Below are 24,341 nucleotides of genomic sequence, written 5' to 3'. Positions count from 1 at the left end.
AAGCATTCATTCAAACAGCAACTCTTAGCAATGCTTGAGGCACAGTGCTGTTTATGACTTCATCAACTCCAGAGATTAGGCTGGCAATACTACAGTGCCTATACGAACATCCAATAGTCAAAGGTATATGAAATATAAATGGTATAGAGATAAATAGTCCTATAATTCCTATAATAAGTGCAACCTAAAACTTCTTAACTGGGAATATTGCAGACTCATGTTAAAAGGAACCACCAGCTTTCATATGTTTTCATGTTCTGAGCAAGGAACTTAAACGTTAGCTTTTTTTACATGGCACATATTGCAGTTTTACTTTCTTGTCCAACACTATGTTTTTGCATTATTTAAACCAATTTCAACATGTTTCATTATTTATTTGAGACTAAATTAATGTATGTTATTATATTAAGTTAAAATAAAAGTGTTCATTGAGTATTGTTGTGATTTTCATTTATTACAAATATATATACAGAAAATAATTGGCCAATTAATCGGTATCGGCTTTTTTTGGTCCTCCATTAATTTTTGGGGTCCTCAGATAATCAGTATCGGTATAGGCGTTGAGAAATCATTATCAGTCGACCTCTAGTTCACAGTTTCTCTAACAGGATTAACAAGGACGTGAAGTGGGCTAAAACTGCGAATTATAACGACCCACAGTCTCACCAAACCATAGATGAAAAGAACATTAAACAATACAGGCAACATGAAGGCCTCCTCTTTTCACTACAGACATCAAAGGCGACAGGGTCTTTTATAGGAAAATGACACATTTAATGGTTATGACTAATGGAAATTGCTAGCCTAATAAGAGGGGGGGGGGGGGCTCTTGCTTAAAGAAAGAAGCATTGACTGAAATTACACCCAAAGAACAATATGTCTGATCTCTTTAGAATGTGTGGTGGTATTTAACATGAAGTTGCTTTTCTAAAACTGTGCTTGTTCTTGTAATAACATTGCATTAACATTGTGATGTATTATGGCATTTAATGGAGCGGTTTTGTTATTACCCAGGTGGAATAATCTTAACTCCTCTTGTGTATTTACTAAAACTACTCAACTCCATTACAAAGCAATTACTATGACAACAAAAACATGAATGCAATATTGTTACTAAAGTACTGAGCATTATTACACAGATATAAGATCACTTTAGGCTCTTGCTAAGTGTTACTGAACGTGCCAACTGCCTACTTTGGTAATGAAACTGCAGGGCTGCAGACAAACACCTGTTGCTAGTGAACAGACCCTTATAGTGATTAATTCACTGTAAAGTGACACTAAACACAAAAACCCAACAGTTGAACAACAAGATCCTGTTCAACCAGAATAATACATCAAATGTGCTGGTAATCTATAGATTCACAACGCATTACGTGTTTTACAATGCATCCCTGTAACTAATGTTACAATGTGTCAAGCATGGAAATAGGCCTACATTATTTATTCAGGAAAAATGAGGCTGTCCATCTACTATTATTGTAGTAATACATTGAAGGTCTCTAAATTAAATAATACATGGCCAATAAATAACATAACCTCAAAATAACAAATGTGTGAGACAACTGCTTTAATAAACGGAATCATGCAGAAATCTATTGACAATGAATATGATCATAACCCCAAAAACGTTCCTTAGAATAGTAGGCTGCATGGAATTTGTTTTCAGGACTATGTAAATCAGTGGCATTCCGGGAGGAATTGTTTCTTAGTCAACTTAGTAAGTAAACATTGTAAGCAAGGCCACCCCATCGCCGACTCAAGAGTAGAAGACATTTTGTGGGTGAGTTCTCACGCTCACCACCAAAGCTCATTACAGACTAAAGTTCTGAGCTCTCTGAATCATTTCGTAAAACACAGAATTGAATCGGCTATCTATTGACAACAAGTGAGCAAACTTTGCGAATACATTTCAGATGAGAATAATATTTTTCTCACTATGTAGTATAACTTACCGACTCCGTCTTCCGATTTGAGAACCATTTTCCGGTCTAGTAGGCTATTCCAAATGAGTGGGTGCTTCAACGTTTTCACCGCTCACCTTGCGGATACGAAACCAATGCTATTTAAACTGTTAATTGAATAACTTGTACTATTATGTACTGGAATCACGTCTATAAAACACGGTATCTGATGGGTTGCTATTCAAAGGAAGGGAGTTAGCAGTTGAAGGGAGTGGTTTCGCGTACTTTGACAAGCCAATCTGTGTCTGCGCAGCAGTGACTCTATTCGGGAAGAGGCGCGGCAAATGGCACGCACGTCTTTGCGTAATGCGCAGTACAATCACAGAGCTTCTAAACCAGGGAACGCTGGTGAAACAGACCAGGCCGAGTTTTGGAGTTTGAGAAGTCAATGAGAGAAAGGAAACATTCTTCCTTAGTTGTTCATTTTCTCGCAATCTAAAGGCACAACCTAGATGCGAGCCAATATATTAAGGAGTTGAACATGCCATTACTCCAACCGCGTGAAAGTGACATATTGGCACGTTTTAATTTTTGTCAAAAACAACTTTATATCGAAGGAGTGCCAATGTTTTGACGCCCTGCACATGCGCAGTTTGGCGTTAGACCCGATGACACGTTTATGGGCATGAGCTTGGCTAGCCAACGTCACAAGTGTGATCAGGGATTTCTATTTCTATTTCTATTTTACCTTGACTAACCTGTACCCCCGCACTATGACTCAGTACCGGTACGCCCTGTATATGGCCTCATTGTTATTTTATAATAATTTTACTTTAGTTTATTAGGTAAATATTTTCTTAACTCTTTCTTTAACTGCCCTGTTGGTTAAGGGCTTGTAAGTAAGCATTTCATGGTAAGGTCTACCTACACATGTTGTATTCGGCACATGTGACAAATAAAGTTTGATTTGAACAAAAGGTATAAGATCTCCTAAACCTGTATTAATTAACTACAGACCTTATTTTCAGTGTTTATCCAAAAACCCTCCAAAAACGCCATTCATTTCCCCATAGGCTTTGTTCAATGAACCATGACAGAGTTATTTCCTACAAAAAGACGCCATTACTATTTCACTCTATTCCGACCTGTTGCCTTGTTAAACTGAGATCAGGCGGCCCAAGCACACACACCCTGCTGTTGTTGGGAGGAAAATAGGCAGCAGAGTTGAGTGGTGGTGGAGGCAGGGAAAGAGATTGACACACAGATAGTGCAGTACATTGGCAATCTGTGCAATATTGCTGCCTTCAACACTCCACCACATCCGTCAGACTCAAATCGGAGATGTGTGTGTGTGTGTGTGTGTGTGTGTGTGTGTGGTCACATAGGTCGACTTCAGAATACTGCAACTCTACCTCAGAATACAATGAGACAATAAACAGGAACACAAACTATCGGTGACTTGAATGAAAAGTAAAGAAATTACTTAGCCTACTTATAATGTAGGCCCTTGTTTGTGGCAGCATTATGCCAAAGAGAGATACAAAACCATACAGTATTTTAAGTTATTTTATTAGTTAAATTAGTAAATTAAACTAGTAAATTCAATAGGTTAATGAGCACAGACACAGAAACCTGCCCAAAATTGTCAGACTCCAGCGTGATGAAATGCCCGGGCCGATTTCTGGTCCCAGTCTGCCCCTGGCCTAGGCCCTATGCTGCCATTCACATCTCATCATAGTGACAGTCACCCGATACTATAGGCTAATTACTCTTACAAACTGGTTGTGCCATAACACAGTTCAGTTGCACAACACATTCTACAACATTAATGCAACTTTTTGTAACACTTGGGTGTAATTCTTTACTCCTGTGTATACAGTTGAAGTCGGAAGTTTACATACACTTAGGTTGGAGTCATTAAATCTCGTTTTTCAACCACTCCACACATTTCTTGTTAACACACTATAGTTTTGGCAAGTCGGTTAGGACATCTACTTTGTGACACAAGTCGGTTAGGACATCTACTTTGTGACACAAGTCGGTTAGGACATCTACTTTGTGACACAAGTCGGTTCGGACATCTACTTTGTGACACAAGTCATTTTACCAACAATTGTTTCCAGACAGATTATTTCACTTATAATTCACTGAATCACAATTCCAGTGGGTCAGAAGTTTACATACACTAAGTTGACTGTGCCTTTAAACAGCTTGGAAAATTCCAGAAAAAGATGTCATGGCTTTAGAAGCTTCGGATATGCTAATTGACATCATTTGAGTCAATTGGAGGTGTACCTGTGGATGTATTTCAAGGCCTACCTTCAAACTCAGTGCCTCTTTGCTTGACATCGTGGGAAAATCAAAACAAATCAGCCAAGACCTCAGAAAAAAATTTGAAGACCTACACAAGTCTGGTTCATCCTTGGGAGACATTTATAAATGCCTGAAGGTACCAGGTTCATCTGTACAAACTATAGTACGCAAGTATAAACACCATGGGACCATGCAGCCATCATACCGCTCAGGAAGGAGACGCGTTCTGTCTCCTAGAGATGAACGTATTTTGGTGCGTAAAGTGCAAATCAATCCCAGAACAACAGAAAAGGATCTTGTGAAGATGCTGGAGGAAACAGGTACAAGAATATCTATAACCACAGTAGAACGAGTCCTATATTGACAAAACCTGAAAGGCCGCTCAGCAAGGAAGAAGACACTGCTCGAAACCGCCATAAAAAAGTCAGACTATGGTTTGCAACTGCACATGGGGACAAAGATCGTACTTTTTGGAGAAATGTCCTCTGGTCTGATGAAACAAAAATTGAACTGTTTGGCCTTAATGACCATCAACAGGTTTGGAGGAAAATGGGGGAAGCTTGCAAGCTGAAGAACACCATCCCAACCGTGAAACACGGGGGTGGCAGCATCATGCTGTGGGGTTGCTTTGCTGCAGGAGGGACTGGTGCGCTTCACAAAATAGATGGCATCATGAGGTAGGATAATTATGTGGATATATTTGAAGCAACATCAGTCAGGAAGTTAAAGCTTGGTCAAAAATGGGTCTTTCCAAATGGACAATGACCCCAAGCATACTTTCAAAGTTGTGGAAAAATGGCCTAAGGACAACAAAGTCAAGGTATTGGAGTGGCCATCACAAAGAGGTCCGCTCAATCCCATGTGGGCAGAACTGAAAAAGCATGTGCGGTCAAGGAGGCCTACAAACCTGACTCAGTTACACCAGCTCTGTCAGGAGGAATGGGCCAACATTCAACCAGCTTATTGTGGGAAGCTTGTGGAAGGCTACCTGAAACGTTTGACCCAAGTTAAACAGTTTAAAGGCAATGCTACCAAATACTAGTTGAGTGTAGGTAAACTTATGACCCACTGGGAATGTGATTAAATAAATAAAAGCTGAAATAAATCACTCTCTATTACTCTGACATTTCATTGTTCAAATAAAAGTGGTGATCCTAAATTACCTAAGACAGGGAATTTTTACTGGGATTAAATGTCAGGAATTGTGAAAAACTGAGTGTATTTGGCTAAGGTGTATGTAAACGTCCAACTTCAACTGTACATATAGGGTATGAGCCTTCATAATGCCTTTATAATATGTTGTATCTACACTGCAATGGCTGTTATTTACTTAACCTTTATTTAACTAGGCAAGTCAGTTAAGAACAAATTCTTATTTACAATGACGGCCTACCCTGGTCAAACCCTAACCCAGCCAAACCCTAACGCTGGGCCAATTGTGCGCCGCCCTATGGGACTACCAATTAAGGCCGGTTGTGATGCAGCCTGAATTCAAACCAGGGTCTGTAGTGACGCCTCTAGCACTGAGATGCAGTGCCTTAGACCGCTGCGCCACTCGGGAGCCCAAATGAAGGGGTCATACATGCTTATTACAAGTCTTACAATGCATTAAACCTGTTTCCTACTGTTACTCAACTGGTCTTGTAGCAATATTGGTAAGAAGTCATCTCTGTGGCATCTTTTTCTCTGTAGCTCTACAGAGGTTTACTGGGCTTGGATCAGTCAGCTGACATCTTCATTAAACATCAATATTATACTGTGGTAATTCTGGTAAAGATGAGCAGGACGTCAGTCACAACACCAGCACGTCTTGCGGCACTGCAGTTAGGAGTCAGAGATGGTATGAGCATGTCCTGACCTGTTTAAACACTAAGCCCAAGAGGAGGAATGCTGTTTGAGCAGTCTTGGGAGGCGGGAAGTGGGAGAGAGTGAATGACAGGTAGCCTCTCTTCCAATTAGTCTTCTTGCCTCCTTCTTAAACCACATTGGCGGAAAAGATCAATCAAATGTCCCTCCCCTCCAATGCGACGTAAAGAGAGGATGCAAGGAGTCAATGGAAGACAAATTGGGAAAGAGTCATCTACTTTCTCCTTATTCTCTCTCTCTGGTCTGAACAACTGGGAGAAGTGGTGTGAAGAAGATGTTGGTCCCATCCTGAAACAACCCCAAGACACTGGTGGAGATGTGGATTTTGTTTTAAATGTAACCCTTATTTAGCTAGGAAAGTCTGTTAAGAACAAAGTCTTATTTACAATGACGGCCTACATCGGCCAAACCCGGACGACGCTGGGCCAATTGTGTGCTGCCCTATGGGACTCCCAATCATGGCCGGTTGTGATACAGGCTGGATTCGAACCAGGGTGTCTGTAGTGATGCCTCTAGTAGTGAGATACAGCGCCTTAGACTGCTGCACCACTCAGCAGCCGTGAAAGGTTTAGTTCTACTACATGACTCAGAGCAGGCCTACAAGGTCTAGTTCTACTACATGACTCAGAGCAGGCCTACAAGGTCTAGTTCTACTACATGACTCAGAGCAGGCCTACAAGGTCTAGTTCTACTACATGACTCAGAGCAGGCCTACAAGGTCTAGTTCTACTACATGACTCAGAGCAGGCCTACAAGGTCTAGTTCTACTACATGACTCAGAGCAGGCCTACAAGGTCTAGTTCTACTACATGACTACATGACTCAGAGCAGGCCTACAAGGTCTAGTTCTACTACATGACTCAGAGCAGGCCTACAAGGTCTAGTTCTACTACATGACTCAGAGCAGGCCTACAAGGTCTAGTTCTACTCTACATGACTCAGAGCAGGCCTACAAGGTCTAGTTCTACTACATGACTCAGAGCAGGCCTACAAGGTCTAGTTCTACTACATGACTCAGAGCAGGCCTACAAGGTCTAGTTCTACTACATGACTCAGAGCAGGCCTACAAGGTCTAGTTCTACTACATGACTCATGACTCAGAGCAGGCCTAGCAGGACCTAGGCCTAAGGTCTAGTTCTACTACATGACTCAGAGCAGGCCTACAAGGTCTAGTTCTACTACATGACTCAGAGCAGGCCTACAAGGTCTAGTTCTACTACTACATGACTCAGAGCAGGCCTACAAGGTCTAGTTCTACTACATGACTCAGAGCAGGCCTACAAGGTCTAGTTCTACTACATGACTCAGAGCAGGCCTACCCTACAAGGTCTAGTTCTACTACATGACTCAGAGCAGGCCTACAAGGTCTAGTTCTACTACATGACTCAGAGCAGGCCTACAAGGTCTAGTTCTACTACATGACTCAGAGCAGGCCTACAAGGTCTAGTTCTACTACATGACTCAGAGCAGGCCTACAAGGTCTAGTTCTACTACATGACTCAGAGCAGGCCTACAAGGTCTAGTTCTACTACATGACTCTGAGCAGGCCTACAAGCCACACAGTAAATGTACCACCAAGTCTATGAGAGGACTAGGCAGAGCTACTACCACATGGCGTGTATTGGTCTGATCCTTTCACATCGACAGATGTGTCTCTTCAGCATCTCAGTTTGAGAATAAGCCTACATGGGAGAGGGACCACTCATGTGCCACACAGAATTAAACACATATTGAGTTCTACCTAAAACAAAACATCATTTTCTAGTATGACTTTACTTGTAAATGACTTGTGAAGCATCTAGCAATGCTATAAAGCATTTTGAAGTTGTTGTTCATTTAAAGTCCAAATACCACCTTTGTCCCATGTTGGTCACCACTAAGCCACAGTATGGGAATCCTCCTTTGGGGGATATTCACTGAACGCCCCTGTTGTGCTCCTAAATGCCAACTTGAGATAGACATGATGACAATGTACTACTCTGTGTGTGTTTGTTGACCGGTTCCAACAATGTTCCAATTCACTGTAAGCAGTTCACCCCTCAAGCTCTGCATAAACCCAAAGACAAGCGATAGGAGAAGAGCCCTTACCTTATTCATACCAAAATGCACTAGGATTGTGACATTCTTAACTGTAGGCAAAACTGCAAATGTGTTGCACTCATACTCATCCTCTCCTTGATCCACATTAACAGATGCAAAGGGGATACTTCAGTAAATCTGATGTAAACTGGATGTTTATGTAAATATGATGTAAATGTCACGGCTGCTGATAGAGTGTAAAGAAAGGTCTTTGTTTTAGGACATTAAATCATGCGGCTGCTTACTGGTCTAAATAAGCAGGAAATAATTCCATTACTGAAAAGGGCAAATTCAATTCTGTTCTCTCAATGATGTACAACTGTAAAGCATCTTTGTCTACCAACATTTTCAAATGCATCTTTAATGATGGTTTCTGGTTGAAAACTAGTTGAGAAGACATCATATAACCAAATTACAACCAACTAGTAACAACATATTTATCATGAGAAGATAAACACGTCATGGGACATATGTTATTTTGGATGTTACCTGGTCAGATTACATCCAAGGAAATATGCATTTTTCTGGAAAAAAGTGTAAAAAGTAATGAATAAAGCTTCCTTATAAAACCAGTTTACTGTAGACTACAACCTGACCATGGTGTTATAAAACCAGTTTACTGTAGACTACAACCTGACCATGGTGTTATAAAACCAGTTTACTGTAGACTACAACTGGACCATGGTGTTATAAAACCAGTGTACTGTAGACTACAACTGGACCATGGTGTTATAAAACCAGTTTACTGTAGACTACAACCTGACCATGGTGTTATAAAACCAGTTTACTGTAGACTACAACCTGACCATGGTGTTATAAAACCAGTTTACTGTAGACTACAACTGGACCATGGTGTTATAAAACCAGTTTACTGTAGACTACAACCTGACCATGGTGTTATAAAACCAGTTTACTGTAGACTACAACCTGACCATGGTGTTATAAAACCAGTTTACTAAACAACCTGACCATGGTGTTATAAAACCAGTTTACTGTAGACTACAACCTGACCATGGTGTTATAAAACCAGTTTACTGTAGACTACAACCTGACCATGGTGTTATAAAACCAGTTTACTGTAGACTACAACTGGACCATGGTGTTATAAAACCAGCGTTCTGTAGACTACAACTGGACCATGGTGTTATAAAATCAGTTTACTGTAGACTACAACCTGACCATGGTGTTATAAAACCAGTTTACTGTAGACTACAACCTGACCATGGTGTTATAAAACCAGTTTACTGTAGACTACAACCTGACCAAAGTGTTATAAAACCAGTTTACTGTAGACTACAACCTAACCATGGTGTTATAAAACCAGTTTACTGTAGACTACAACCTGACCAAAGTGTTATAAAACCAGTTTACTGTAGACTACAACCTGACCATGGTGTTATAAAACCAGTTTACTGTAGACTACAACCTGACCATGGTGTTATAAAACCAGTTTACTGTAGACTACAACCTGACCATGGTGTTATAAAACCAGTTTACTGTAGACTACAACCTGACCATGGTGTTATAAAACCAGTTTACTGTAGACTACAACCTGACCATGGTGTTATAAAACCAGTGTACTGTAGACTACAACCTGACCATGGTGTTATAAAACCAGTTTACTGTAGACTACAACCTGACCATGGTGTTATAAAACCAGTTTACTGTAGACTACAACCTGACCATGGTGTTATAAAACCAGTGTACTGTAGACTACAACCTGACCATGGTGTTATAAAACCAGTTTACTGTAGACTACAACCTGACCATGGTGTTATAAAACCAGTTTACTGTAGACTACAACCTGACCACGGTGTTATAAAAACAGTTTACTGTAGACTACAACCTAACAGTGGCAACATCATGCTGTAGGGGTGCTTTGCTGCAGGAGGGACTGGTGCACTTCAAAAATAGATGGCATCATGAGGTAGGAAAATGATGTGGATATATTGAGGCAACATCTCAAGACATCAGTCAGTAAGTTAAAGCTTGGTCACAAATGGGTCTTCCGAATGGACAATGACCCCAAGCATACGTCCAAAGTTGTGGCAAAATGGCCTAAGGACAACAAAGTCAAGTATTTGTCATCTACAGTACAACAAAGTTTAAATGTATTTGGCTAAAGTGTACTGTATGTAAACTTCCGACTTCAACTGTATGTCACATAGGCCTACTGTCACATAGATCTAATCAGAAACCACTGACTAAGTCATGACTGATGAGCTGACATTATCTTCATTAAAGACGTGCCAGATCATTAGTTGAATATGGCAGTCAGTGTGTTCCAGTTCACTCTATAAAGACTAACACTGTTACACTGAACAAAGGAAAACTTCACAAACACTATAAAGACTAACACTGTTACACTGAACAAAGGAAAACTTCACAAACACTATAAAGACTAACACTGTTACACTGAACAAAGGAAAACTTCACAAACACTATAAAGACTAACACTGTTACACTGAACAAAGGAAAACTTCACAAACACTATAAAGACTAACACTGTTACACTGAACAAAGGAAAACTGTTATAAAGACTAACACTGTTACACTGAACAAAGGAAAACCTCACAAACACTATAAAGACTAACACTGTTACACTGAACAAAGGAAAACCTCACAAACACTATAAACTAACACTGTTACACTGAACAAAGGAAAACTAAAACACTATAAAGTAACACTGTTACACTGAACAAAGGAAAACTTCACAAACACTATAAAGACTAACACTGTTACACTGAACAAAGGAAAACCTCACAAACACTATAAAGACTAACACTGTTACACTGAACAAAGGAAAACTTCAAAACACTATAAAGACTAACACTGTTACACTGAACAAAGGAAAACCTCACAAACACTATAAAGACTCACTGTTACACTGAACAAAGGAAAACCTCACAAACACTATAAAGACTAACACTGTTACACTGAACAAAGGAAAACCTGGTGTATAAAGACTAACACTGTTTACTGAACAAAGGAAAACCTCACAAACTATAAAGACTATAAAGACTAACACTGTTACACTGAACAAAGGAAAACCTCACAAACACTATAAAGACTAACACTGTTACACTGAACAAAGGAAAACTCACAAACACTATAAAGACTAACACTGTTACACTGAACAAAGGAAAACCTCACAAACACTATAAAGACTAACACTGTTACACTGAACAAAGGAAAACCTCACAAACACTATAAAGACTAACACTGTTACACTGAACAAAGGAAAACTTCACAAACACTATAAAGACTAACACTGTTACACTGAACAAAGGAAAACTTCACAAACACTATAAAGACTAACACTGTTACACTGAACAAAGGAAAACTTCACAAACACTATAAAGACTAACACTGTTACACTGAACAAAGGAAAACCTCACAAACACTATAAAGACTAACACTGTTACACTGAACAAAGGAAAACTTCACAAACACTATAAAGACTAACACTGTTACACTGAACAAAGGAAAACTACACAAACACTATAAAGACTAACACTGTTACACTGAAAAGGAAAACCTCACAAACACTATAAAGACTAACACTGTTACACTGAACAAAGGAAAACCTCACAAACACTATAAAGACTAACACTGTTACACTGAACAAAGGAAAACCTCACAAACACTATAAAGACTAACACTGTTACACTGAACAAAGGAAAACTTCACAAACACTATAAAGACTAACACTGTTACACTGAACAAAGGAAAACCTCACAAACACTATAAAGACTAACACTGTTACACTGAACAAAGGAAAACCTCACAAACACTATAAAGACTAACACTGTTACACTGAACAAAGGAAAACCTCACAAACACTATAAAGACTAACACTGTTACACTGAACAAAGGAAAACTTCACAAACACTATAAAGACTAACACTGTTACACTGAACAAAGGAAAACTTCACAAACACATTCAACTTTCACACGGTTTCACTCCAGTTTGTTTTCACAACTGGACAGATGGAAGCATGGCTATTTGTTGAATGTTATTTTTCCTTGTATTGTTCCAACATCAAGGTCATGTCTGCTGGTATGCTGTTGTGTGTGTGTGTGTGTGTGTGTGTGTGTGTGTGTGTGTGTGTGTGTGTGTGTGTGTGTGTGTGTGTGTGTGTGTGTGTGTGTGTGTGTGTGTGTGTGTGTGTGTGTCCTGTGTATTCTGTGGAATGTGTGTAGATGTTGGCCATTCTTGGAATGTGACAGTAGATGTTGGCCAATAAAGTTATGAAATATTTGGGAAGAATTTCTGAAGGCTCATATCTACTAAAGTTCTTAGACATAATATATAGTGTTCCGTAGCTAAACAGCTGGATATAAAACCCCAGAAAACACAGCCCTATACACAACAACAGTGGACAACTCCCAGAGATACACATTCACTTGGACATAGGCTACTACTGCTGCTACTGCACATTAGCCTCATCAATACAGACAGTGTTACACACGTTCATTGTGAAAACGCATCTGAGGATGAAATGTGTATCAGGCCAGTGGATTACAGGGCTTAGTGTGACTAAGGGGGCTGAGCCAACGTGCAGGCCAATATTCTCATGTTATACTAGAGAGAGGCACCGTGCAGGCCATTATTCTCATGTTAGACTAGAGAGGCACTGTGCAGGCCATTATTCTCATGTTAGACTAGAGAGAGGCACCGTGCAGGCCATTATTCTCATGTTAGACTAGAGAGAGGCACTGTGCAGGCCATTATTCTCATGTTAGACTAGAGAGAGGCACTGTGCAGGCCATTATTCTCATGTTAGACTAGAGAGGCACCGTGCAGGCCATTATTCTCATGTTAGACTAGAGAGAGGCACTGTGCAGGCCATTATTCTCATGTTATACTAGAGAGGCACTGTGCAGGCCATTATTCTCATGTTATACTAGAGAGAGGCACTGTGCAGGTCATTATTCTCATGTTAGACTAGAGAGAGGCACTGTGCAGGCCATTATTCTCATGTTATACTAGAGAGAGGCACTGTGCAGGCCATTATTCTCATGTTATACTAGAGAGAGGCACTGTGCAGGCCATTATTCTCATGTTAGACTAGAGAGAGGCACTGTGCAGGCCATTATTCTCATGTTAGACTAGAGAGAGGCACTGTGCAGGCCATTATTCTCATGTTATACTAGAGAGGCACTGTGCAGGCCATTATTCTCATGTTAGACTAGAGAGAGGCACCGTGCAGGCCATTATTCTCATGTTAGACTAGAGAGAGGCACTGTGCAGGCCATTATTCTCATGTTAGACTAGAGAGAGGCACTGTGCAGGCCATTATTCTCATGTTAGACTAGAGAGAGGCACTGTGCAGGCCATTATTCTCATGTTAGACTAGAGAGGCACTGTGCAGGCCATTATTCTCATGTTAGACTAGAGAGAGGCACTGTGCAGGCCATTATTCTCATGTTAGACTAGAGAGGCACCGTGCAGGCCATTATTCTCATGTTAGACTAGAGAGGCACCGTGCAGGCCATTATTCTCATGTCAGACTAGAGAGAGGCACCGTGCAGGCCATTATTCTCATGTTAGACTAGAGAGAGGCACTGTGCAGGCCATTATTCTCATGTTAGACTAGAGAGGCACCGTGCAGGCCATTATTCTCATGTCAGACTAGAGAGGCACCGTGCAGGCCATTATTCTCATGTTAGACTAGAGAGAGGCACCGTGCAGGCCATTATTCTCATGTTAGACTAGAGAGAGGCACTGTGCAGGCCATTATTCTCATGTTAGACTAGAGAGAGGCACTGTGCAGGCCATTATTCTCATGTTAGACTAGAGAGAGGCACTGTGCAGGCCATTATTCTCATGTTAGACTAGAGAGAGGCACTGTGCAGGCCATTATTCTCATGTTAGACTAGAGAGAGGCACCGTGCAGGCCATTATTCTCATGTTAGACTAGAGAGGCACTGTGCAGGCCATTATTCTCATGTTAGACTAGAGAGGGCACCGTGCAGGCCATTATTCTCATGTTAGACTAGAGAGGCACCGTGCAGGCCATTATTCTCATGTTAGACTAGAGAGGCACCGTGCAGGCCATTATTCTCATGTCAGACTAGAGAGGGCACCGTGCAGGCCATTATTCTCATGTTAGACTAGAGAGAGGCACCGTGCAGGCCATTATTCTCATGTTAGACTAGAGAGAGGCACTGTGCAGGCCATTATTCTCATGTTAGACTAGAGAGAGCACTGTGCAGGCCATTATTCTCATGTTAGACTAGAGAGAGGCACTGTGCAGGCCATTATTCTCATGTTAGACTAGAGAGAGGCACTGTGCAGGCCATTATTCTCATGTTAGACTAGAGAGAGGCACCGTGCAGGTCATTATTCTCATGTCAGACTAGAGAGGCACCGTGCAGGCCATTATTCTCATGTCAGACTAGAGAGGCACCGTGCAGGCCATTATTCTCATGTCAGACTAGAGAGAGGCACCGTGAGGCCAGAGGCTAGAGGGAGTATACACATTAACATTAAACCCACTAAAAACACTCAGCAGGCCATTATTCTCATGTTAGACTAGAGAGAGGCACCGTGCAGGCCATTATTCTCATGTTAGACTAGAGAGAGGCACCGTGCAGGCCATTATTCTCATGTTAGACAGAGAGAGGCACTGTGCAGGCCATTATTCTCATGTTAGACTAGAGAGAGGCACTGTGCAGGCCATTATTCTCATGTTAGACTAGAGAGAGGCACTGTGCAGGCCATTATTCTCATGTTAGACTAGAGAGGCACTGTGCAGGCCATTATTCTCATGTTAGACTAGAGAGAGGCACCGTGCAGGCCATTATTCTCATGTCAGACTAGAGAGGGCACCGTGCAGGCCATTATTCTCATGTTAGACTAGAGAGAGGCACCGTGCAGGCCATTATTCTCATGTTAGACTAGAGAGGCACCGTGCAGGCCATTATTCTCATGTTAGACTAGAGAGGCACCGTGCAGGCCATTATTCTCATGTTAGACTAGAGAGGCACCGTGCAGGCCATTATTCTCATGTTAGACTAGAGAGAGGCACCGTGCAGGCCATTATTCTCATGTTAGACTAGAGAGGGCACCGTGCAGGCCATTATTCTCATGTTAGACTAGAGAGGCACCGTGCAGGCCATTATTCTCATGTGCAGGCCATTATTCTCATGTTAGACTAGAGAGAGCACTGTGCAGGCCATTATTCTCATGTTAGACTAGAGAGAGGCACTGTGCAGGCCATTATTCTCATGTTAGACTAGAGAGAGGCACTGTGCAGGCCATTATTCTCATGTTAGACTAGAGAGAGGCACTGTGCAGGCCATTATTCTCATGTTAGACTAGAGAGGCACTGTGCAGGCCATTATTCTCATGTTAGACTAGAGAGGCACTGTGCAGGCCATTATTCTCATGTCAGACTAGAGAGGCACCATTATTCTCATGTGACAGGCCATTATTCTCATGTCAGACTAGAGAGACACCGTGCAGGCCATTATTCTCATGTTATACTAGAGAGAGGCACTGTGCAGGCCATTATTCTCATGTTAGACTAGAGAGAGGCACTGTGTGCAGGTTATTCTCATTTATTCTCATGTTATGTTACTAGAGAGAGGCACCGTGTAGGCCATTATTCTCATGTTATACTAGAGAGAGGCACTGTGCAGGCCATTATTCTCATGTTAGACTAGAGAGAGCACTGTGCAGGCCATTATTCTCATGTTAGACTAGAGGCACTGTGCAGGCCATTATTCTCATGTTAGACTAGAGAGAGGCACCGTGCAGGCCATTATTCTCATGTTAGACTAGAGAGAGGCACTGTGCAGGCCATTATTCTCATGTTAGACTAGAGAGAGGCACTGTGCAGGCCATTATTCTCATGTTAGACTAGAGCCATTATTCTCATGTTAGACTAGAGAGGCACCGTGCAGGCCATTATTCTCATGTTAGACTAGAGAGAGGCACTGTGCAGGCCATTATTCTCATGTCAGACTAGAGAGGCACTGTGCAGGTCTGTCTTAACTCCGAATATAACAGGCCTCATAAGCCTGCCCTATCTGAACGATCTCTGTCTGTGTGGACAAACAGTGCTCACTGACTAACTGAGCATCATGAGAAAACCCACATCACATGGTACGTGTGTGGATGCTCGAGGAAGAAAGGGAATGAACCCAAACCTCTCCTTAAGTACCCCCCCATTGTCCTCAGCTAGTCCCCAGCCAGTTCCACTGTACAAGCACCCCTTATTCAACTGGTAAAAACATCATCAGCCCTTTATCTGGTCAGAACCAGCAGACCTATATTTAACTGGTTAAAATAATCATCATGCCCTGTATGACTTGATTCAGGTGTGATTGTACTGGAGGTGTCATGCCCATAGTGAGACAGGCCTCAGGACTCAACACCCTGGCTTCAACGGGAGCAAGGCCGCTCTCTGACATTTCCAATATGTCCAGCATCGGACCAATAGGGCTCTGGTCTAAAGTAGTGCACTATATAGGGAATAGGGCTCTGGTCTAAAGTAGTGCACTATATAGGGAATAGGGTGCCATTTTTGGGACACAACCATAGTATTTTCTCATGCAGCTGAGGTGGTGTGGAAATGAAGTATCCATGGTGATAAATGCATATACTCTGACAATGAGCCCGGCCCTGTTGCAAATCCTCCGAAATCACAAGGGTTAGTGTGCAGAGTACAGTGTGGTTTACAAGGACACATTGTATAATGGCTTGGGACATTGTGATTGAGTTTGACACAAGCCCAAGGTGCCAAGGAGTTGGCAGTAGCACTGGACCAATCTGAACAAGGCTTATAGAGCATATTGACACACTAAAATGGGTTAACTGTTACGAGTGCGCTGGGAGTCAGGAAGCAAGTTCAGGGAGTGATTGTTTTAATAAATAAACAAAACACGACACACAAACACCGACATGAAAACAGAGTCAATAACACCTGAGGAAAGAACTAATGGGAGTGACAGATATAGGGAAGATAATCAACGAGGTGATGGAGTCCAGGTGAGTGTCATGAGGCGCTGCTGCGCATGACAATGGTGACAGGTGTGCAGGATAATCAGCAGCCTGATGTCCTAGAGGCTGGAGAGGGAGTATACGTGACATTAACATTAAACCCACTAAAAACACTCAGCTCTTTTAACTTTGCCCAAACATCCCAAATGGTAAGACTGACCTCTTCAGGACATTTGTATGTATTACAGTTTCCCAGGCCAACATAATGGGAAAATAAAGATATTACCTCAATGCAAGAGTAGCACAAATTATGATGAAAGATAGCACATTAATAAAACTATTGAGACAGTCCCCAGGGAGAATATGCAGTCATTTACCTAATTGCCTCATACTGTTTTATTTTCTAAACGTTTATTTATTTTCCCATCAGGCACTGCACTATCCTTTGTTGGGTGCTGGTGATGTCATAGAGAGACGAGTCTGGGGTGTATCAGCTGAATGCAACATAGACAGAGATATTAACCTGGAATGAATCCCCAGGCAGAGGCAGGCCTGAGTGTGTGGACGTGTTTAACTGTACTTGTGGGGACCAGAAGTTGGATTTGGGATTTTGAATGGGACTGAATTGTGTGTGTGTGTGTAGGCATGCACATGTGTGTGGGACTGAATTGTGTGTGTGTGTGTAGGCATGCACATGTGTGTGGGACTGAATTGTGTGTGTGTGTGTAGGCATGCACATGTGTGTGGGACTGAATTGTGTGTGTGTGTGTAGGCATGCACATGTGTGGGGACTGAATTGTGTGTGTGTGTGTAGGCATGCATGTGTGTGGGACATGCACATGTGTGTGTGTGTGTGTGTGTGTGTAGGCATGCACATGTGTGTGGGACTGAATTGTGTGTGTGTGTGTAGGCATGCACATGTGTGTGGGACTGAATTGTGTGTGTGTGTGTAGGCATGCACATGTGTGTGGGACTGAATTGTGTGTGTGTGTGTAGGCATGCACATGTGTGTGGGACTGAATTGTGTGTGTGTGTGTAGGCATGCACATGTGTGTGGGACTGAATTGTGTGTGTGTGTGTGTGTAGGCATGCACATGTGTGTGGGACTGAATTGTGTGTGTGTGTGTAGGCATGCACATGTGTGTGGGTGTGTGTGTAGGCATGCACATGTGTGTGGGACTGAATTGTGTGTGTGTGTGTGGCAGGCATGCACATGTGTGTGGGACTGAATTGTGTGTGTGTGTGTAGGCATGCACATGTGTGTGGGACTGAATTGTGTGTGTGTGTGTAGGCATGCACATGTGTGTGGGACTGAATTGTGTGTGTGTGTGTGTAGGCATGCACATGTGTGTGGGACTGAATTGTGTGTGTGTGTGTGTAGGCATGCACATGTGTGTGGGACTGAATTGTGTGTGTGTGTGAGGCATGCACATGTGTGTGGGACTGAATTGTGTGTGTGTGTGTAGGCATGCACATGTGTGTGGGACTGAATTGTGTGTGTGTGTGTAGGCATGCACATGTGTGTGGGACTGAATTGTGTGTGTGTGTGTAGGCATGCACATGTGTGTGGGACTGAATTGTGTGTGTGTGTGTAGGCATGCACATGTGTGTGGGACTGAATTGTGTGTGTGTGTGTGTGGGGACTGCACATGTGTGTGGTAGGCATGCACATGTGTGTGGGACTGAATGTGTGTGTGTGTGTAGGCATGCACATGTGTGTGGGACTGAATTGTGTGTGTGTGTGTAGGCATGTGTAGGCATGCACATGTGTGTGGGACTGAATTGTGTGTGTGTGTGTAGGCATGCACATGTGTGTGGGACTGAATTGTGTGTGTGTGTGTAGGCATGCACATGTGTGTGGGACTGAATTGTGTGTGTGTGTGTAGGCATGCACATGTGTGTGGGACTGAATTGTGTGTGTGTGTGTAGGCATGCACATGTGTGTTGTGACAAACTAGACTTTATGCATCACAAGCACATATCCTATACTATACATACAGTAGAAAGCTCAGTATGCTTATGAAGTAACTCAAGAATCATTGAGCTGAACCAGTATTCCCCCAGTCCCACTGTTGAAGTGATGCCATTTCAGCCAGATGTTATGATTATCCATTGATGCTATGGTTCATGGTGAGGAGTGTGGTATTATTTAGAGAGTATTATTTAGAGTATTATTGCAAGATAATGAGTCCTGTGCTGTTCTTATTAGGAGCCTGGAGCAGTGTGGTCTATGGTAGATGTCAAAACACTGTACTGTGGCCCACTCATGAACACACATACAGAAAAGTTAACACACACACACATTAGTATGTGTCCTGAAGGGTCCATCAGGGCTGTCAAGGGCTCCAGAGTGTGACTGATGACAGCCCTTGGCTGATTTTCAAATGGAACCCTATTCCCTACATAGGCCCTATATAGTGCACTACTTTTGACCAGAGCTCTATGGGTCATAAGTAGTTCACTAAATAGGGAATATAGAGTGCCATTTGGGATGCAGAGGGTGCGTGAAATACAGGCCTCCTGACTAGACGGGTGCTGCTGGAGCCCAGCCTGGGACAAGACAATCATTCTACTCATAGGTAATGTTACCAGTCTGAGTGATAGACATGACTACTCTATAGGTAATGCTACCAGTCTGAGTGATAGACATGACTACTCTATGGGTAATGTTACCAGTCTGAGTGATAGACATGACTACTCTATGGGTAATGTTACCAGTCTGAGTGATAGACATGACTACTCTATAGGTAATGTTACCAGTCTGAGTGATAGACATGACTACTCTATAGGTAATGTTACCAGTCTGAGTGATAGACATGACTACTCTATAGGTAACGTTACCAGTCTGAGTGATAGACATGACTACTCACTCTATAGGTAATGTTACCAGTCTGAGTGATAGACATGACTACTCTATGGTAATGTTACCAGTCTGAGTGATAGACATGACAGTCTGAGTGATAGACATGACTACTCTATGGGTAATGTTACCAGTCTGAGTGATAGACATGACTACTCTCTGATGATAGGGTAATGTTACCAGTCTGAGTGATAGACATGACTACTCTATGGGTAATGTTACCAGTCTGAGTGATAGACATGACTACTCTATAGGTAATGTTACCAGTCTGAGTGATAGACATGACTACTCTATAGGTAATGTTACCAGTCTGAGTGATAGACATGACTACTCTATGGGTAATGTTACCAGTCTGAGTGATAGACATGACTACTCACTCTATGGGTAATGTTACCAGTCTGAGTGATAGACATGACTACTCTATGGGTAATGTTACCAGTCTGAGTGATAGACATGACTACTCTATGGGTAATGTTACCAGTCTGAGTGATAGACATGACTACTCTATGGGTAATGTTACCAGTCTGAGTGATAGACATGACTACTCTATGGGTAATGTTACCAGTCTGAGTGATAGACATGACTACTCTATGGGTAATGTTACCAGTCTGAGTGATAGACATGACTACTCTATGGGTAATGTTACCAGTCTGAGTGATAGACATGACTACTCTATGGGTAATGTTACCAGTCTGAGTGATAGACATGACTACTCTATGGGTAATGTTACCAGTCTGAGTGATAGACATGACTACTCACTCTATGGGTAATGTTACCAGTCTGAGTGATAGACATGACTACTCTATGGGTAATGTTACCAGTCTGAGTGATAGACATGACTACTCTATGGGTAATGTTACCAGTCTGAGTGATAGACATGACTACTCTATGGGTAATGTTACCAGTCTGAGTGATAGACATGACTACTCTATAGGTAATGTTACCAGTCTGAGTGATAGACATGACTACTCTATGGGTAATGTTACCAGTCACCAGTCTGAGTGATAGACATGACTACTCTATGGGTAACGTTACCAGTCTGAGTGATAGACATGAAAGCAATGTATCAGGCTAAAGAGGACTCATATGTTTAAACGCTGGGCCAATTTCCTTCTCTTTACCTCTGTTAGGAAGGAGGTATTTACACCCAGCCTCTGTGTGCTCATCTCCTTTCATTCCACACACAGAGAGAAACAGCAGGCAGGCAGGCAGGCAGGCAGGCAGGCAGGCAGTACTTTTGAAAAGCCAGAGATTTGTACATTCTATGAGCTTCTGTTTGGATTCCCACATTCAAGTCTCTTTGAAGTTTCTGACAGACAGTCTGGTGTCTCTGTCTGGCTCGGCATTAGATACATTCACTTCTCTACATTACCAGCATCGGATTCCTTACTTTTACCAACTACAGAAGCTGAGGTGGAAAATGTCACTAAAATACATCCAAACGGTGCTTATTTCAGTAGACCTGGTCTTGCTGTCACTGCAGTGCACAGGTGCCTGGACCTGCACTGTGTACATTGATGAACCATTGATGAATTGCAGAACCAACATATACTTGGAGGCAGTCCAAAACCAACCTATGGCAATACAATCAAATCAACATGGCATATCAACGGTATACAAGACAGACAGTAGATAGGATGCTAATCATCATAGGCCCTTCATGGAGGAATCAAATATATGATTCTAATCATCATAGGGCCATCATGGGGCGGCAGGGTAGCCTAGTGGTTAGAGTGTTGGACTAGTAACCGGAAGGTTGCAAGTTCAAACCCCTGAGCTGACAAGGTACAAATCTATCATTCTGCCCCTGAACAGGCAGTTAACCCACTGATCCTAGGCTGTCATTAAAAATAAGAATTTGCCTTTAAAGGTCAAAAAAATTAAAATCATGGAGGAATCAAATATATGATTCTAATCATCATATACCTATAATTACTATCATGAAGTATCATTGCAGCCAGCTGCTAACATCCTTTATACTGGGCCTTTCTGCTGGAGATGTTGCTGCCCTGTCTGGATGCCACCAAATGGAAGGAAGGCGGTTAGAGTGTTGGTGGCTGATTAAAGCACATTTCCTAGTCTTGTTTAACACAATGCATACTGCTGACATACAAGTTTCTGTGCACCCAGAGCAGAAGCCAGCAACCACATCTCCTTCTCCACAGCTGCCCCCGGCTTGGCTTTGATCCCAGAGGACCAACTTCCATGTCAAACGTCTAGCGGCAGAGGAGCTATTAGAGTCAAACACCTGCCTCTGAGCCTCAGACAAGACAGCCACAGAGGCCCAAATGGCACCCTATTCCCTATATAGTGCAATAATTTGACCAGCGTGCTATGGGTAGTGCACTACATAGAGAATAGGGTGCATTTGGAATGTAGACAGAGACTTTTAATTGCACCGATATGAATCTCCTAATTATCCCCAAGCCCCCCACGCTTCTAGAATGAGTCCCTCGTCGTCCTGATGATCCTTCCTCTAATTAAGAATCAGTCTTTCATCGTCCTGATGATCCTTCCTCTAATTAAGAATCAGTCTTTCATCGTCTTGATGATCCTTCCACTAATTAAGAATCAGTCTTTCATCGTCCTGATGATCCTTCCTCTAATTAAGAATCAGTCTTTCATCGTCCTGATGATCCTTCCTCTAATTAAGGATCAGTCTTTCATCGTCCTGATGATCCTTCCTCTAATTAAGAATCAGTCTTTCATCGTCCTGATGATCCTTCCTCTAATTAAGGATCAGTCTTTCATCGTCCTGATGATCCTTCCTCTAATTAAGAATCAGTCTTTCATCGTCCTGATGATCCTTCCTCTAATTAAGAATCAGTCTTTCATCGTCCCTGATGATCCTTCCTCTAATTAAGAATCAGTCCTGATGATCCTTCCTCTAATTAAGAATCAGAATCAGTCTTTCATCGTCCTGATGATCCTTCCTCTAATTAAGAATCAGTCTTTCATCGTCCTGATGATCCTTCCTCTAATTAAGAATCAGTCTTTCATCGTCCTGATGATCCTTCCTCTAATTAAGAATCAGTCTTTCATCGTCCTGATGATCCTTCCTCTAATTAAGAATCAGTCTTTCATCGTCCTGATGATCCTTCCTCTAATTAAGAATCAGTCTTTCATCGTCCTGATGATCCTTCCTCTAATTAAGAATCAGTCATATGATATCATACATGCCTTTCAAATTCACTGTCTCAATTACAAGGGAAAAACATTGGCGACCTGAACCATGCGCTGTCTGACAAATGAACGGTGAAATGTACATACTATCGTGGTGCACTAACATGGAAATGGTTGTGACTATTAGTCATCCCATGGGTGAAATCAGGGCTCTCCAACCCTGTTCCTGGAGAGATACCCTCCTGTATAGGTTTTTTCTCCAACCCTAGCTGGTTGGTAAGCTGAATCAGGCTGGTGATGACCTGTGCGGAGCCCAAGTCCAACCCAATGAGCAATGATGATTCAGCCCAGTTTGAAGAAATGTGGGATAAGAGATCAGCTTGCTGCCATGATGTAACTGACTGAAACCTAACAACAGACCTAATATCCTAACATTGCCCATTCTGCCCCATGGTCCAACCAGGTCCTCAGGCCACCTGGGCAAAACTGGTTGAAATAACACCATCACAGTTAAACTGGTTGAAATTACATTATTATGATGTTATTAGGACATCAATGTGACATAATTTCAACTATTTTTGCCCGCTGCACATGTTGTCGTGACAACTACGATTGTTACCGTGGTCACAGCTGTCTTAGTTCCAGGAAAATCTAGTTCAGACGTCCCCACTGTCCCCTGTCCTAAAGAGTCACTTCTCTCTCTGCACACATAGCCACCAGCGCTGACTCAGGTATTTCAACATCACAATCAGCATCACTTCCCCACTGTAACCACCCTGGTCTGCTGCACGCTATCAGCTGCGAAGGGGCTAGCACATTGAAGAACAAACCCCTTGCCTTGAGCGATGTCAACACAACACTCTCCCACACAGCCACGGGTAGCCTAGAGGTTAAGAGTGTCAGGCCAGTAACCGAAAGGTTGCTGGTTCGAATCCCCAAGCCGACTGTTGACGTGCCCTTGAGCAAGGCTCTTAACCCTAATTGCACCTGTAAATAAATCTCCCTGGATAAGAGTGTCTGTTAATGACTAAAATGTCAAAAAGCTAGCAAACAGTCCCAAATGATTATCCCCAGGACAACTAATTCCCCTGAGGCACTTGCTCTCAAGGTGATGGAGTAACAACACATGACTTGCCCCTCCACCCCTACCGTCCTTTCACAATATCACTCTGGCACCATCACATTCTAATACGTCTGTCTTGTTGAGACTTACAGTAAGAGAATGAAATCTGAAGTTTGGAGAGAC

At 42.3% G+C, this 24,341-nt stretch overlaps 1 protein-coding gene across 3 annotated transcripts in view; it reads right to left on the bottom strand.

Moving 5' to 3' along the window:
- Positions 1-24,341, bottom strand: part of cyth1a (cytohesin 1a) — a 122,700-nt gene that overhangs the window by 78,999 nt on the left and 19,360 nt on the right. The window contains exon 1 of one of the 3 annotated variants that reach the window (XM_042317876.1): positions 1,956-2,226. The exons of the other annotated variants lie outside the window; for them this stretch is intronic. Coding sequence (XP_042173810.1) covers positions 1,956-1,983 — 28 coding nt within the window. The 5' untranslated portion in view covers positions 1,984-2,226. Of the gene's footprint in view, positions 1-1,955; positions 2,227-24,341 lie in introns of those variants that run through there. 3 annotated transcript variants of the gene reach the window in all.

Source organism: Oncorhynchus tshawytscha, unplaced genomic scaffold (genome assembly GCF_018296145.1).
Source record: "Oncorhynchus tshawytscha isolate Ot180627B unplaced genomic scaffold, Otsh_v2.0 Un_contig_5665_pilon_pilon, whole genome shotgun sequence".
Taxonomy (NCBI): domain Eukaryota; kingdom Metazoa; phylum Chordata; class Actinopteri; order Salmoniformes; family Salmonidae; genus Oncorhynchus; species Oncorhynchus tshawytscha.
This window is presented reverse-complemented; position numbering and strand designations above follow the sequence as displayed.